The sequence below is a fragment of the Chlorocebus sabaeus genome, chromosome 21 (assembly GCF_047675955.1).
Source record: "Chlorocebus sabaeus isolate Y175 chromosome 21, mChlSab1.0.hap1, whole genome shotgun sequence".
In the NCBI taxonomy this organism is placed as follows: Eukaryota; Metazoa; Chordata; class Mammalia; order Primates; family Cercopithecidae; genus Chlorocebus; species Chlorocebus sabaeus.
The window spans coordinates 102824120-102841777 of record NC_132924.1 but is presented as its reverse complement, the minus strand read 5'-3'; the positions used below and the strand labels follow the sequence as shown (position 1 = coordinate 102841777).

The following is a 17658-nucleotide window of genomic DNA, read 5'->3' as shown; positions in this document are numbered from 1 at the left end:
GACATATCTTTTTTTTTTTTTTTTTTTTACCAAAAAAGAAAAAAAAAAAACCAAACCAGGTAGTGAAAGTTGCCAAGTTTCTTCAGCTTTCCTAGTGTGATTCTTCTCCAGGAGAGTGGGAAACAGGTAGGTCTGAACACAGAAATCCACATGGCTTGCTTCTGCCCTCTGCACAGAAGCATGTTCTTTTTTTTTTTTTTTTTTTTTTTTTGAGACGGAGTCTCGCTGTGTCACCCAGGCTGGAGTGCAGTGGCGCGATCTCGGCTCACTGCAAGCTCCGCCTCCCGGGTTTTACGCCATTCTCCTGCCTCAGCCTCCGAGTAGCTGGGACTACAGGCGCCGCCACCACGCCCGGCTAGTTTTTTGTATTTTTAGTAGAGACGGGGTTTCACGGTGTTAGCCAGGATGGTCTCGATCTCCTGACCTCGTGATCCACCCGCCTCGGCCTCCCAAAGTGCTGGGATTACAGGCTTGAGCCACCGCGCCCGGCCGAGAAGCATGTTCTTTATGCCAGGACCTCGTTCCCTTCCACACAGCTCAGGGAGGGCACCCTTTTATTTTATGAACACATTATCAGTAAGTTTAGGTCTCTGAATGGTCCCTGAATCCTTGGTCCTTGACCTGCTATTGTCAATCCTAAGGCCCAGACTTCGCCTTTGGCTTCTTTTCTGGAAAATTTCAGAACTGTATAAAAATCACTTGTAAAACTCTGATAGACATATTTTGCCAAGAATGTCATTTATCTCTTGGCAGTTTGGCATTTGCCTTTCAATATTAGATTGTGTAATCATAATGGCATTCAGGGAAAATAATGTAAGTGGTGGCACTTCAAAAAGTGAAATGGACTTGGGTTCTTGGGAATGTTAATCATTATTCTACACAAAATGGTGATACCCCTTAAGAGTTAAATGCTAAGTGGGTATAAAGCAGTATTTGTGAATAAGATCAAAAAAGGTGAGTATAAAATGTGATTTATGGGTTTATTTAATGAGTTTTTACCAGAACAGTGTATGAAGGATATTTTATATTTTTAAGCTGTGAAACAGAGAAAGTAATGAGGAATCTTCTAGTGAGTCCCACCAGTCTCCCAGCCTGACCAGCACGTCCAGAAATAGATAATTATTTTTGTCATTTTATCCTGCCTTCTTACTGCCTTCCTTGCCCTTGACTTTGCAGCAGAGAGGAGAAAGAAACTCGTGGTCTCTTCCATAAATACACATGGTAACAGCAGAGAAGTAATTATTATATTTTTTGTGGCAAGTCATTCATTCAGTGGTGATGGAATGGCTTATTTTTAATGCAGTGTTTTTCTTTAGACTAAACCTAAATTCTTTTTTCTATCTCATTTAGTGTCTGTACCATTCCAAGGCAGCATAAAGTTAGCATAGCTTCTCATTTTACCAGTTTGGTAAAAGTTTTAAAGGTTTAGTTCAGTTTGCTTTTGGGTTTTCGTATGAGGTAGACTATGAGAACTCTTTATGTGATACATAAAAACAATCCCATTGTATCTGGCATGTGGGCTGTACTGGGGATCATGGGAAAGAGAAGGCTTGGAGAATCTTCTTTATAAAATAGATATAAGTTTGCACTAAATTCCAAACAAACCGCAAAATGGAAGGAACCTCGTTTTATCACATCCAGATAAAGGATAGAAAAGGTATCTTCAGTTTTCCCAGAAGTGACATGCACGAGGACAACTCATAATTTTAAATGATTAAAAGTAATTGCTGTAGATCAGTGTCATTCATAGCAAATTAGTTCTTATCGATGGAGAATGCTGCATCTGTGGATTTTTATGTTATAAAATTAGTTTAAGACTTCTTTTGTTAAAGTCGTTTAATCTTCTGCACTACTCCGTTCTTTCATTATCCTTGTCAGTTTTAAGGACTGGAATATCTTTGTACAACTAAATTCAGTTGACTTCTTCTGGATACCCAAGTTGAACAGACACATACATTAGTGGAGCTCTGGTTGGAAAGGGCCCTAGTAGACATTACTAGTAGCCTGCTGCATATGGTTTGTGGGTTTTGGCTTTTTTTTTTTTTTTTTTTTTTTTAAGAGAAGTTCTCACTCTGTCTCTCAGGCTGGAGTGGAGTGGTACAATCATAACTTATTGCAGCCTCAAACTCCTAGGCTCAAACAATCCTCCTGCCTTAGGCCTTCCAAAGTGCTGGGATTATAGGTATGAGCCAGTGCAGCCAACCACCTATTGTGTAAATGGCTTATAAGTCATTTCACCTGGCTAGGCATGGTGGCTCACGCCTATAATCCCAACACTCTGGGAAGCCGAGGTGGGAGGATCACTTGAGCCCAGGAGTTCAAGACCAGCGTGGGCAAAGAGAGAGACCCTGTCTCTACAAAAACTAAAAAAAATTAGCTTGGTGTGATGGTGCCCACTGTAGTCCCAGCTACGGGGAAGTAGAGGTGGGAGGATCACTGGGAGGTAGAGACTGCAGTGAGCCATGATCATGTTACTGCACTCCAGCCTGAATGAGAGTGAGACTCTTATCTCAAAAAAAAAAAAAAACAAAGTAACAGTAATTCATTGAACCAGTTTCTTATTGATAAATGTTTAGACTGTTTCCATTTTTAAACTTCAAATATTCCAGTAAACATATACACAGATTTATCAGAAACATGTATTTCTGTAAACTTTTTTTTTTTTTTTTTTTGAGATGGAGTTTTACTCTTTGTTGCCCAGGCTGGAGTACAGTGGTGCGATCTCGGCTCACTGCAACCTCCACCTCCTGGGTTCAAGTGATTCTCCTGTCTCAGGCACCCGCTACCACACCTGGCTAATTTTTATATTTTTAGTAGAGATGGGGTTTCACCATGTTGGCCAGGCTGGTCTTGAACTCCTGACCTCAGGTGATCCACCCACCTCGGCCTCCCAAAGTGCTGGGATTACAAGCGTGAGCCACCATGCCCGACCTTCTGTAAACTTTTTATTAAAGAATAACATATATACAAAAAGTACAGAGATTTTTATTCTTTTCTTTATTTTTTCGAGACAGAGTCACACTCTGTCACCCAGGCTGGACTGCAGTGGTGCAATTTCGGCTCACTGCAACCTCTGCCTCCTGGGTTCAAGCGATTCTCCTGCTTCAGCCTCCTGAGTTGCTGGGATTATAGGTGCACACCACCACACCTGGCTAATTTTTGTAGAGAAATTATTTCTGTAATTCATTGATGAAATCTGTAAAACCCATACATTTATGTGTATCAAATTCATTCTTTTTTCCTTTTTTTTTTTTTTAAGTTACATTTTGTTTGAGATGAAGTCTCACTCTGTTGCCCAGGCTGGAGTACAGTGGTGCAATCTCAGCTCACTGCAACTTCTGCCTTCCGGATTCAAGTGATTCTCCTGTTTCAACCTCCTGAATAGCTGGGACTACGGGCACCCGCCACCACGCCCAGCTAATTTTTGTATTTTTAGTAGAGACAGAGTTTCACCAATGTTGGCCAGGCTGGGCTCAAACTCCTGCTCTCAAGTGATCCGCCTGCCTTGGCCCCGCAAACTGCTGGGAGTACAGGTGTGCCCAGTCTATTTTTCTTTTTTAATGCTTTGTAATTTTCTTTTGGGTGACTATACTACAGCTTATTCTTTTTGCCATTGATGAACATTTGGATTGTCTCCAATTTTTGGATGTTACAAATAGTCCTGTGAACATTCTTAAACATGGGTTTCGGTGAATGTAACTATCCATATGTATTGGGCGTATCTCCGGGAGTAGCACTGACACGCATAGGGTATGCATATGTGCAGGTTTAGGTACTGCCAACAGTTTTCCAAAGTGGGTGAAACCATATCACACTCCCACCAGCAGTGTCTGACTATTTTTAAAAAAAATAACTTCATATAAGTGAAATTTGAATAGAAGAGTAAATTCATTTTAAGTTTTGGAATATAGTGCTGGATTTGTCCTCAGAAGTACTAATTCATAGTCCACTGAACACTGGATTTTATCCAGCTCTTCTGTTGTTTTCATTGTTTATAATGAAAAAGTATCTTTTTAAACTTCTTTAATGAGTTGGACTTTTTTATACTTCAGTTTTACCCGTTTCAGTTTTCTTGACTTGGATGTTCTGGCCTTTTCTTTGTTGGGGTATTTGTGTTTTTTTCTTACTGCTTTGTAGTAACTTATTTTAAAAATCCACGTTTTTGTCTTCCTAGTTTGTCCTTTGTCTTTTACAGTATAGAAGTATTTTCCATGTCTGTTTTCTTTAAGGGCTGTATTATTGAGATTTAATTTGATTTTAACTGGATTTGCTTTTTTTTTTTTTTTTAACCTGACACAAGGATGCTTTTTTTAAAAACTTTAAAAATTTTAAACATGTTATACTTTTACTTATTACATTAACTTTAACTTTGGAGTATTTTGCAGGATGTCAGAGGGTGACTGGTCAGAGTAGGCATGCATGTGTCATTTGACCAAGCAAGAAATAAAGCCAATTTTCCTATGTGGACAATATTGAATCCTTTCGGTGTGCATGTTTCAAAGGTAGTTAGTTATCATTTAGAAAAGAATTAGATCAAATTAGCGTAGACTGAACTATATTTAACTACCTCTTGTGGATACTATTCAGGGCTCTTGAGCAAGGACTTTACCAGAATTACACCTGGCGTCTTGCAGTCAGTTCTGTGTCCCGTTGGACACAGTCTTGGAGTGCCAAATATTTAATTTCAGATCTTTAAAAATACTTATTCTCTATGAGATTATTAAAACTTTTTAAATGTTTCTATTTTGTGTAACAGTATATAGTTTGCACTGCTGATGGAGAAATATGAGACCGGTCTATCATGTTTTCCTTTTTAATGTTACAGTGGGATTTGAGAGCTTCCCAAAGCCTCTGTCACCTAAAATTCCTACTGAGAGAATCATTTTTGGATTTTACCACAAAGCAGATATATAGAACAGATTTTAAACCAGTAGTCCTCTCTTCTAATATGGATTAATTTGGTTTCTAGAATTGAATCTTAGCACCTTAAAGGGGCAAGGATCTCAGGTAAGTTTTAGAGGAAGGGAGCACAGCCATGTTACCCCTCTGTGATTAGAGCCCTGGAGCATACCAAACCTTGAGGCGAGTCTGAAGAAGGTGGAATTTGGGGGGCAGTGAAAACAAATGCTCTGAATGAGATCTGAAAAAAAATTTTTTTTTTTTGTTGGTCTTTTGCATTTGGCAGTACTGCTTGTGGCAAGGTTTTATCATTAACTGAGTTGATTATTCCATAAGCCAAGGAGACAATTGTAGGACCTCAGTTAGTAAATCCCTCGTTTTAGGAGCATAGCATTTCCAGTGTAGGGGAATTTGTATTTTGGTGAACATTTGAATTTGACTAAAGGGAATACTGGGTTTATATGACAGGCTCATTAGGGATAGATTGAGGAGGAGAGGGTAGAAAGGGAGAGAAAAGCTAAAATTAAGCACATATTTTTCTTGTATATTTTTTATTTTATTTTTGAGACTGAGTCTTACCCTATCACCCAGGCTGGAGTGCAGTGGTGCGATCTTGGCTCACTGCAACCTCCGCCTCCCAAGTTCAAGCAGTCCTCCTGCTGCAGCTTCCCGAGTAGCTGGGACTACAGGCATGCACCACCACCCCTGGGTAATTTTTGTATTTTTTAGTAGAGATGGGGTTTCACCATATTAGCCAGGCTGGTCTCGAACTCCTGATCTCATGTGATCCACCCACCTCTGCCTCCTAAAGTGTTGGGATTATAGGCATGAGCTGCTGCGTCTGGCCAGTTTTTTATATATGTAGGCAAAATGCAGTCTTACACATTTTACATGTTTAACCTGTCTAATCCTCACAGAAATCCTATGAAATGCTGTTTTCCCAATTTGCAAAGAGAAAACAAAGACTTAGGGAATAAATTGACATTAATTTGGCTAGGCTCAAAAACTCAGTAAATGGCAGTCCTGGGATTTGAACGGCAGTCTCTGAATCCAAAGCTCATGTGTATTCTTCTCACAAGAGTATATAGCCTCCTAAACTACCAGAATTATTATGTATATTTTATCAATGTCCTGCCAAATTTTGGTAACACTTTAAGTGGCATATCCCGGGGGTGTTATTGGTAATTCTGCCAGGTACTGTAAAGCCTGTGTAATTTCCTTTACCATCCACCTTAGCATTGAGAGTAAACATGAGGTTACGATCCTGGGAGGACTCAATGAATTTGTAGTGAAGTTTTATGGACCACAAGGAAGTAAGTACATGTGTTGGTATGTGTTCTTCTATTACAGTCTTTTACTCTATTTCTTAATGAATATCAGAGAGAGATGGTAGCATGCATAGTTTCTGAAAAGCAAGTTTAGTTGGACTCTGGAACCAGTGAGGAAATATTTCTCTTATCACGATTACTTGATATACAGTCGTCCCTTGATATCTGCAGGGGATTGGTTCCAGGACCACCTCATACCAAAATTCACAGATGCTCAAGTCCCTATATAAGATGACATAGAATTTGCATGTAATCTACACATATCCTCCCATGTTCTTTAAATCGTCTCTAGATTACTTGTAATACCTAACACAATACAAATGTTATGTAAATAGTTGTTATACTATATATTGTTTATTTTTTAAGTGAAGCAGTCGCACTCTGTCACCCAGACTGGAGTGCAGTGGCACGATCGTGGCTCACTGCAACCTCCACTTTCTGGGTTCAAGCAATTCTCCTGCCTCAGCCTCCCGAGTAGCTGGTACTACAGGTGCCCAACTCATTTTTGTATTTTAGTACAGACAGGGTTTCACCATGTTGGCCAGGCTGGTCTCGAACTCCTAACCTCAGGTGAGCCACCACACTTGGCCTTTTTTGTATTTTTTTGTGTTATTTTTAATTGTATTTTTTTTTTTATTGTTTGGGTTTTTTCTTGAATATTTTTTATCTGTGATTGGTTGAATCCAGGAGTGTGGAACCTGCAGATATAGAAGGCCGACTGTAGTTTTCTCTTTATCTCTATATGACAGTACTAGACATGAGTTGTAAATTCTGGGTTTTGTTATGGATGGCCACATAGATGGTTTCCAGGAAATGTTTTTTGTTGTTTTCTTTTTGTCCTTGGAGGGAGGATGAATATGGGGTTTATTGAGATATGAGGGAAAGTAACATGGCTATTACTTACCAAATAATTGAATAGTGTTTAGTACTTTTGAAGAATCAAGTAAATTGCAGGAGAGAATGAATCTGTTTATTTTTTAACTCTGGATCTTCCCAAGAAAAGTATCTTAATCTGAACATGATGCACCTACTGATTGTAATAGATTCCTGACTCTTGAAGGAATTAATTTGGAAGGTTTTCAGAAGATTAGGGGATAATGTTTAATTTACACTCAGATTTATTTTCTAATTTGGAGACGCAGTTCTGATGAACATTTTTACTTTTATTTCAGCACCATATGAAGGCGGAGTATGGAAAGTTAGAGTGGACCTACCTGATAAATACCCTTTCAAATCTCCATCTATAGGTATGTGACTACTTGGTTTTTCTCTTTAGAGAGTTTTGAAATCTAAGGGGAAAAAAATCCTGCATTTCAGGGGAGATAATTCCAGAAATGGCTACCTAATTGAATTTTTCCTTTTTTGACTTTGGTTAATTAATCAGTGACTTTTGGGGGAAACTTCTATAGTGTGTTAGAAGACATTTAAATATACCCTTTGCATAATTATAATGACCATTACTTTAGATTTTTGTCTTTCAATGTCAGATTAAACCAGCTTTCAGGCCCCACTGTCCTTTAAGCTGTTAGCAGGAAAATAATAAACATATCTTAAGTCTAATTTTGAATGCCAGATTGCAAGAATGAATGTTATATAGTACGCGTTTTAATCCTATCATTTTCAGAAATCCTCCCTAGATCCTACTTTGCTTTTTTGTTCACTCCAACTCTGGGTACCTTACAATTAAATGACCCTTTGCAGTCTTCCCACCTCCAGTCTTTTCAGCCCCCTAAACAGCAGAAGAAAGAATAGAAACCTCAGTGGAGTTGTACAAAGAGGTACTTTCTCCTCACCTTCATCTCCCTTTACCTTAATGGGTGATGTTATTTACCTGTCACCCCCATTAAGGCACTCAGTGACAGATCTATCTGATTGAAGGTTGACACCTTTAAATATTTGGAGACTGTAGAATGGTAGTAATTTCGTTAATTTAAACCAACTTTTCTTTTTTTGCTTCACTTTATACATGTCTTTAAAGTATTATAAAATATTGATCAATTTTAAGTAAGAACAATAAAATTGTAATATATTGAGCATTCTCTGACAGACTAAGCCTCATGTTCAGAATTGCCAGAGTTCAAACATTTTGCTACTGCTTTGGGCTGTCGGCTGTCTTTTTTTTCTTTTTTTTTTTTTTTTTTTGAGACAGAGTCTTGCTCTGTTGCCCGGGCTGGAGTGAGTGGCACGACCTCAGCTCACTGCAAGCTCTGCCTCCCGGGTTCACACCATTCTCCTGCTTCAGCCTCCCGAGTAGCTGGGACTACAGGTACCCCCCACCACACCCGGCTAATTTTTTGTATTTTTAGTAGAGACGGGGTTTCACCATGTTTGCCAGCATGGTCTTGATCTCCTGACCTCGTGATTCGCCCACCTCAGCCTCCCAAAGTGCTGGGATTACAGGCATCAGCCACTGCACCCAGCTGCTGTGGGCTGTCTTAAGAAGTAATGCCCGATCTCCTGGAGTTTAGACCACCCCTCACTATACCCCTACTCCTAACCAATTGAATCAGAAATTTATTTCTTGCTACAGGGGCCTCTAAGTTTCAGCATTGTGAATGGTAAAGTGGGACTGGAGCTGTGAGGTGTTGAGCCTTTGAGACAACCCCCGAGCACATCTGACTTAGCACCTGTATAGGTGTAGAAACGTATACACCTGTACACCCTCTCCTTTTGAGAGGGCTTTTCTGTTGTGTTGGTGGTTCCCTGTCCCCAGTTTATTCATCTTCTAATTTTAGGGTGTTTCTGTCTGTTCAGCGATTTAAAACTCTTATGCTGTTTAGTGATATGAATTTAAAGCCTTTATAGAAGTCCAAACCATGCAAGTTCATTCAGACACATTTCATAAATACCTACTTACCTAAAGGCTAAAAACTGGCATGCTAAGTCTGGTTTTGTTAACCCCACATTCCTAGTCAGGAAGAAAACAATAGAGCTTGTTGAAACTAACAGTGAACTTACAGAAATGCAATTTCACATCCTGTAGAAATATAGTTATTTCTCAGACCTTATATTAATGTATTTTTCTAGGTAATATGATTATCTCATCATAACTTTCTAGTTAATAATGTCTAAACTTTAGATGTTGCTTATTTATTAACTAATGACACAAAAAGCCTGCATGCTTTCTTAAATTAATGATGCAATATGAAATTTGGTTTGGACAAATGACTCAGCTAATTTAACTTCTTCATAATTTTTTCTTTTGCCTTTCTCTGTGCTTTCAAGACTTGATAATGCCTACAAATGTGTATCATCTTCTCTTAGGGAAGTAGATTTAGCTGAAATATTTGTACAAGCTGTTCTTGTTTCCTCCAGAGGAAGGTTGCATAAGAGAGTTTCAGTCAGTTGTGAGGGTGACCCATTTTCAGGTCATCAACAATGTAATTACTGTTGAGATGTGCTTTAAGCATTCGGAAAGGTTGTGGCTCACTTAGAAAAGGCAAGGATTCCTTTTTGAGTTGCATAGATAGGTGTAAAATTATACAGAAGGGCGAGGAGGTAAGATAAACCCAATCTCAACATTCTTTTTAAATCTTGCACCTGTTGTATCTGGGTAGGTGTACTGTTCTTCCTGAGCCAAATTTTAAGCTTTTAAACAATCAACTGTGCAGATTTAGATCAAACATCTTTAATGCTTGGATCTTGGAATTTTGCAGTGTCTGTGTACTTTGTTCTATTTTGCGTGTTTGTGTATGGATGTATATTTTAATTTTATAAATGACACATATCCATTAGAGTAATGTAAGAAAATCTGTAAGCCAAAGTAAAGAAAAATCAAAATGTCTCATAATCTTATCCCTTAAAGGGTGTCATTATTTACATTCTGGCGTATGCTCTTTAAGACATTTCTCTCTGAATATTTAAATATATATTCAGTATAATGTGATATGCTTATCTTTGGGACACTCTCCAAATATAGTTTTAGAAAGCTCTCAGTAGTTCCATGATTGCATGAGATGTCCCTTTAAAACAATTTGCATCTGCAAATGAGTGGGTATTCTAAATAGTGGCATAGCTACTTTTTGGAAAGAAAAGGAATATAAATAGACACCTTAGGAGGTTATGAACTTACTCTTACAATGCCATTATTGTTTCAAACACTGTGAGCTCTTTTTTTTGGAATTTTACTTCTGTTTGAATATCATAAATGATGGCAAATATTGATGCTCTGAAGCTGGATATGAATTTTTGAAATGACTAACAGTCATTTAAGCCCAAAGAATAAGGTGAATGGAAAAACGAGTAATATCAATTGGGGTATAAAACTGGCCCTCTAGGCACATTGAAAGAGTAATTATAAAACTCCTTTAATCAACTATAACATCGCTGAATATTTGCATAGTTTTCCAGAGAGACTGCTTTGCAATGAATCATATTTTAATCTTTTTCTGATTTACTTGAAAATTCAGACTTTTATGTTTTTCATTCAGAAACATTAGTTCCTAGAGTGCTTAGCAATGCTGCTGGGTGTTACTGTATAGGAGTTAGGAGAGTGTGATTGGTCAGTGGACTGGTTATCAGGACAGAAGTTCTGGCCCTGGTTCTCCTTGACCATGAGAGAGATACTCAGCTGAACCATTGTTTTCTTTTCTAGAAAATGAGATACTAGAATTAAATGGATTCTGCATGTTTGATATGACCAGTATATTAAAACTCGGAGTACCTGGCATCCTGCTGGACATGAGGAAGGCTGTAGAAGATCTTTACTGGTTAGGAGAGAAGAGGAACATAAATAAAATACTACGTGTACTTTAATGGCATGGTTCCATTGTTTTTTAGGAGAGGTGTGAGTCAGCACCTCAATTTAGAAGATAGAGCGTAAGGAAGAAATAAGTTTCTACAAGAAAGATTGTCTTCACAAAAGCTTCAGAGTTGTCGAGGTGTGCGTGAGGACTTTAGAGATACTCATTCAGAACTCCAAGTAATCCCCAGTTCATGAAGATTTTGTTTTATGCAAAGAAGTTGCTGCAGAGACTGCCATAGCTCACACTTCTCTGGGTTCACAGTTTTTAGCCTTTGATACTTGCGCTCAGCTATTAAGTGAAAGCTTTCACTAAACAGACTTGCAGTTACAGTGTGGGTGAAATAAAGGTGAATGATCTCATAGAAGAGGGTAATATAGTATAATTTTTAATAAAAAAAATAAGCAGAGGATACAAAATGGTTTTATGTCTAATCCAAAAGAATGCAGATTAAAACGATAGTACAGTATATGATTTGTCAAACTGGCAGATAAAACAGTATTGGCAAAGGTATTATGATATAGCCAGTCTACCACTATGTATTGCTTGGTAAATATTTTATATCCTTCAAATATTTTTATTTAAAAAATTTAAAATTATCTAAAAAAAATTTAGAAATGTGCATTGTCAAAAGAATACGTGAATTTTAGTGTTAAAATACCTAAAAGTCAGAAGCAACCTAAATGACCCAGTCTGTGATAAAGTAGCTAAGTGATAGTACATCTTAGTGAATAAAATGTTTTACGGCCATTACTCATGTTTTAACACCCTCTTCGAAAGGATGCACAGGAAAATATTTTTTTATATAGTACAACTCTATTCCCATGCATGTCACATTTGAATGCCAAACTATTGATGTTATCCATAGCTGTTCAGTTAAAGGAAACTAAAAGCGTACTATTCTGTAATTTCCAAATAGTCTACAATGTTTGCTTTTATTACAAAAGTAAGTATTTTTAAACATATTGCAAATGTCTTTTGACTGTCCTGTCTGCATTATTGTCTGAGTCTACACTTTGCTGTCTTTTGCTTTAGAAAGCCATCAGGCTCTGCCAGAATTCCCCCCGGTAGCTTGCTTAGGACCTGCCTGACCCACGTGTTTCCCAGCAGCCTCCCTTCTTTTTTCTTTTAAATTTTAATTATGTGTGTGTGTAAGTGCACACACAGTTTTCCTTCCTTTGTTTTCTGCTCAGAGTTTAGTCCATCTCAGATACTGTCTTTACACACAACTTTCTTCACTTCTTTCTTCCCCCTTTTTCTCTTCTCTTGGTTGGTTACCTCAAGTACTTCTCACCTTTTTCTTTCCTGCCTGACTCTTCCACTTCCCCCTTCCCTTGTTCCATTTATCTCTTCATATAAACCGAAAAAGGCCCCTCTTTAGAGCTTATAATCATAATGGGAATACTTTTGATAAGCCTAAGCCAAGGAGAAAAAATATAAAAGTCTTCTAATAAAAGATACAGGGCCGGGCGTGGTGGCTCACGCCTGTAATCCCAACACTTTGGGAGGCCAAGGCGGGTGGATCATGACGTCAGGAGATTGAGACCATCCTAGCTAACACAGTGAAACCCCATCTCTACTAAAAATACAAAAAATTAGCCAGGCGTGGTGGCGGTTTGCCTGTAGTCCCAGCTGCTCAGGAGGCTGAGGCAGGAGAATGGCGTGAACCCAGGAGGCGAAGCCTGCAGTGAACCAAGATCGCGCTACTGCACTCCAGCCTGGGCAACAGAGCGAGACACTGTCTCAAAAAAAATATATATATATATATATGTGTGTGTGTGTGTATTCATACATATATATACACATATACACTATGTGTATATATATATGTGTGTATGTATAAATTGTGTGTGTGTATATATATATAAAATTCAGGGCTTCTAGCTGCTAAACATCTTGCAACATCCAGAAGTTCTCTTCTGGATCTATTATGTTCTCCTTCATATCATACCTACTTTACTTAAACACTAGCATTCCAGATAAAATTAAGACGTTGTCATTTTATCTTACATTTAAATGATTATTGGCTACTATTAACAGAATTGTGTCCTAATTTCGGATAGAACTATAGAATATTTTAGAATCTTTTCTAAATAACTTTAAGAGCAGCCTAGGAACCCTGTCATCATTTATACTTCTTAAAAAATAGAAAACTGTCTTATAAGATTCAGGTAACAAGTTTAGAAACCAATTTGTGAAATGCTACCAATCTGTATCTACATATTTTCAGTGAGGAGGACCCTCTATTAGGAGCAGGCTGTATGCATTGCATCTGGGTTGCAATTTGATGATACCAAAGCTGGGAAGGTAAGAGAAATGAGTTGAGAACAGGATTCTGGAGGAACTGCTGAATGGTTTGCTGAGCGTTGGTAGAATGGTCAGGTACAAAAGCAGCAAGCTCGTGCTGCCGTAGAACTTGATGTGAGGCCAGGCACAGTGGTTCATGCTGTAATCCCAGCACTTTGGGGAGGCTGAAGCGGGCACATCATTGGAGCCAAGGGGCTCGAGACCAGCCTGAGCAATATGGAGAAACCCCATCTCTAAAAAAAAGATACAAAAATTAGCTGGGCATGGTGGTGTATACCTTTAGTTCCAGCTACTTGGGAGGCTGAGGTGGGAGAATCACTTGAACCCAGGAGGCAGAGGTGGCAGTGAGTTGAGATAGTGTCACTGCACTCCAGCCTGGACGACAGTGAAACTGGTCTCAAGAAATAAAAAAAATTAAAAAAAAAAAAAGAGAATTTGATGTCAGTGGCATGAAGCAAGAACTTGCTAAACCCATTTGAGTAAATGGAGACAAAATGAAAAAAGTCACGGCAATACAATAGTTAAAATACTCTGAGCTGGCTGGGCACAGTGGCTCACGCCTGTAATCTCAGCACTTTGGGAAGCCGAGGCGGGCGGATCATGAGGTCAGGAGATCAAGACCATCCTGACTAATACGGTGAAACCCCGTCTCTACTAAAAAATACGAAATATTAGCCGGGGATGGTGGCGGGCGCCCGTAGTCCCAGCTACTCAGGAGGCTGAGACAGGAGAATGGTGTGAACCCGGGAGGCAGAGCTTGCAGTGAGCCAAGATCGCGCCACTGCACTCCAGCCTGGGCAACAGAGCGAGACTCTGTCTCAAAAAAAAAAAAAAAGAAAAAAAAGAAAATACTCCAAGCTATACTAGTGGCCTTTAAAATTGGGTCAAACTATCAGGATGGTTCAGGTTGCCCTGTTCCACTAGACTAGACAGCCTGTCAGAGTTCTTCTTGAATTTCCCAGTCTGCCATAGGTTCTTAGTTGAAAGATACTCTGATAATCAGTGTGCCATAATTTTTTTTTTTTTTTTTTTTTTTGAGACGGAGTTTTGCTCTGTCACCCAGGCCAGAGTGCAATGGCACCATTGCAGCTAACTGCAACCTCCGCCTCCCGGGTTCAAGTAGTTCTCCTGCCTCAGCCTCCTGAGTAGCTGGGATTACAGACATACGCCACCATGCCCTGCTAATTTTTGTGTTTTTTAGTAGATACGGGGTTTCACCATGTTGGCCAGGCTGGTCTTAAATGCCTGGTCTTAGGTGATCCACCCACCTTGGCCTCCCACAATGCTGAGATTACAGGCGTGAGCCACCGTGCCCAGCTGATAATTTTTTTTTTTTTTTTTTTTTTTTTTTTTTTTTTTTTTAGCTCATGCAAGTGATAAAGGGAACTGCGTTAATCTTTTTCATTGTCAGAATAGTAGACTGTTCTGGCATTATACATTTTTTATTTCACTCTGGCCAGAAATGACCTCACACTATTTTTGGAGTGGAGGTTTATAATATGGCTTGACTAAACTAACTATAGAACTTAGACTACCATTTTATTTCATATCTTCCTAGATGGAATCATTCTATAATTACTCCCTCAAGAACTAGCATGAGTAACTTCACTGAGCAGTATTTAAGCAGGGGTGGGCCAGTATTTGGAGTAGAGAGGAGTGTGTCATTCACAAGAGGTTTCAGATTAGTCATTTAACAAAGGCCTATTTGTACCACCGTCTTTTCGCAAATAAAATGAATTCTGGGACTGGGCACGGTGACTAACGCCTGTAATACTAGCACATTGGGAGACCGAGGCAGGAGGATCACTTGAGGCCAGGAGTTCGAGATGAGCCTCACCAACATAGTGAAACCCCATCTCTACTAAAAAATACATATATATATATAAGTAAGCTGGGCATGATGGCACATGCCTGTAATCCCAGCTACTTGAGAGACTGAGGCAGGAGAATTGCTTGACCCTGGGAGGCAGAGGTTGCAGTGAGCTGGGATGGTGCCGCTACACTCCAGCCTGGGTGACAAGAGTGAGACTCCGTCTCAAATAAAATGAATTTTAGGGCTGGGGAGGCAAAATTCCATTAAGATCACCTATGTACTTCTCTAATAACCGTGGTTATGAATTTAGACCTGTCCCAAACAGTTATATAATTACTACTCTGTAGTGATCTATATCTTTTTTTTTTTTTTTTTTTTCCTGATATGGAGTCTTGCTCTGTCGCCCAGGCTGGAGTGCAGTGGCACAATCTCAGCTTACCATAACCTCTGCCCCCCGGGTTCAAGTGATTCTCCTGCCTCAGTCTTCCGAGTAGCTGGGATTACAGGCATGCGCCACCAAGCCCAGCTAATTTTTGTATTGTAGGAGAGATGGGGTTTTATAGTGTTGCCCAGGCTGATGTGGAACTCCTGACCTCAGGTGATCTGCCTGCCTGCCTTGGCCTCCCAAAGTGCTGGGATTATAGGCATGAGCCAATGTACCCAGCCAATGATAAGTATCTTTTGAATTCCAGTAGAGAAGAGAAACAAGTTTCTAGTAAGGAAGGTTTTTTAAAAAAATAAATAGAGATAATGCTATGAGAATATAAGCCACTGTTAAAAGTTCTTTTACTGGTGTTCTGAAAATGACATTTTTCAGGATAGATTTTTTAAAACATTATGTCTGGCAGCTGAGACTTTAGCTATGGCCTACATCATTTCTTCTAATCAGTTTCACAAATTTAGTGGATACCTACTGCGAGCTGGGTGTTATTTTGGGTGCTGTGGATGCAGAAGTGAACAAATTGCTCTCTTAATACTCTATGTTCTTTTGGAATGAGAAGATAAAGCAAAATTTAAAACTTCTGATAGCAGCCGGGCGTGGTGGCTCACGCCTGTAATCCCAGCACTTTGGGAGGCCGAGACAGGCGGATCACGAGGTCAGGAGATCGAGACCATCCTGGCTAACACGGTGAAACCCCGTCTCTACTAAAAATACAAAAAATTAGCCGGGCGTGGTGGCGGGCGCCTGTAGTCCCAGCTACTTGGGAGGCTGAGGCAGGAGAATGGCGTGAACCTGGGAGGCGGAGCTTGCAGTGAGCCGAGATCGTACTACTGTGTTCCAGCCTGGGTGACAGAGCAAGACTTCGTCTCAAAAAAAAAAAAAAAAAAACTTCTGATAGCTTTATGCAGAGAATTAATGGATAGAATAGGTACCTTGGATCAGATATTCAGGAAGGGTCTGATGAAGTAAATTTAAGCTGAGACTTAAAAAGATTAAAAAAAAAAAAAAAGCCAGCCGTGATCCTCCAAAATCAGGGGTAAGAGCTTTCCAGGCAGAAGAAATTTTGAATACAAAGGCCCCAGCCTGGAAAACTGTGTAAAATGTGAGATGTGTGACACAGGGGCCAAGCGGCAGGCAGGGTCGAGTTCACAGACCGCTTTGTAGGCCAGGTTAAAGGCTCAACTTTCATTTTAAATGTAATAGAAAGATTACATAGTCTTCAGCAGGGGAGTGATAGGTCTGATTTTGTGTTTTAATGATCATTCTACTGCTGTGGGGCAGGAAACAGTGACGGGATAGAAGCACAGTTATAAAAGCTTTTGTAGCCAGAGATGCTGGTGGCTTGGACAAGGCTGCCAAAGTCAAGAAACTTTGTCCTAGACATATGCTGCTCTGAAGAAATGTGGCTCCATTAAGGAAATCATCCAAATGGGGGTGGAAGATAAAGGGATGGTCTGTTGTTTGTTTTTTAAGACGGAGTCTCATTCTGTTATCCAGGCTGACCTCCAGTGGTGTAATCTGGGCTCACTGCAGCCTGGACCTCTGGACTCCAGGCATAGGCCACCACGCCTGGCTAATTTTTTTGCATTTTTGTAGACATGGGTTTCACCATTTTGCTCAGCCTGGTCTTGAACTGCTGGACTCAAGCGATTTGCCTGCCTTGGCCTCACAATGTGCTGGGACAGCAGGTGTGAGCCACCATGCCTGGCCTGTTTTTAATTTTTAAATGGAAGATTCTGAAGGATTTTAAAGTGCTTATTGTAGAGAGATGTTTAGAAAAGGGAGAGCTTGGTGATGCTGGAGTTGGGAAGAGAATTGCAGGAGCACCACCATTGAGAAGGAAGGAGAGAGCAGGATTGGAACCCAGAGGCCTGGTGTTTCAGAGGAGGGGAGCATTTGTGCAAGCTGTTGAGGCAGGGAGATAGAGTGTGTGTGCAGGGAGGAGTTTAGAAATTTTTATGGAAAATGAGGGATCCTGCCAACTGACTTTCATCTTCTCAAAGAAAAGGGACATGGCTATTTAGTGAAAGAACTGGAGGAGAGGGTTAGGGGAACAAAGGGAGAGAAAGAAAGTAGATTTGCAGGATCGTAGTAAAATGTAACAGTCGTGGGAGACTAGGGGAGCAA

At 39.7% G+C, this 17658-nt stretch overlaps 1 protein-coding gene across 2 annotated transcripts in view; it reads left to right on the top strand.

The window, feature by feature from the left end:
* The window catches only part of UBE2H (ubiquitin conjugating enzyme E2 H), a 118628-nt gene that overhangs the window by 62106 nt on the left and 38864 nt on the right, over nucleotides 1–17658 (top strand). For both annotated transcript variants that reach the window (XM_073009334.1, XM_007982899.3), the window contains exons 2-3: nucleotides 6136–6212; nucleotides 7400–7474. In XM_073009334.1, the coding sequence (XP_072865435.1) occupies nucleotides 6136–6212; nucleotides 7400–7474 (152 nt within the window). The remainder of the gene's footprint in view (nucleotides 1–6135; nucleotides 6213–7399; nucleotides 7475–17658) is intronic.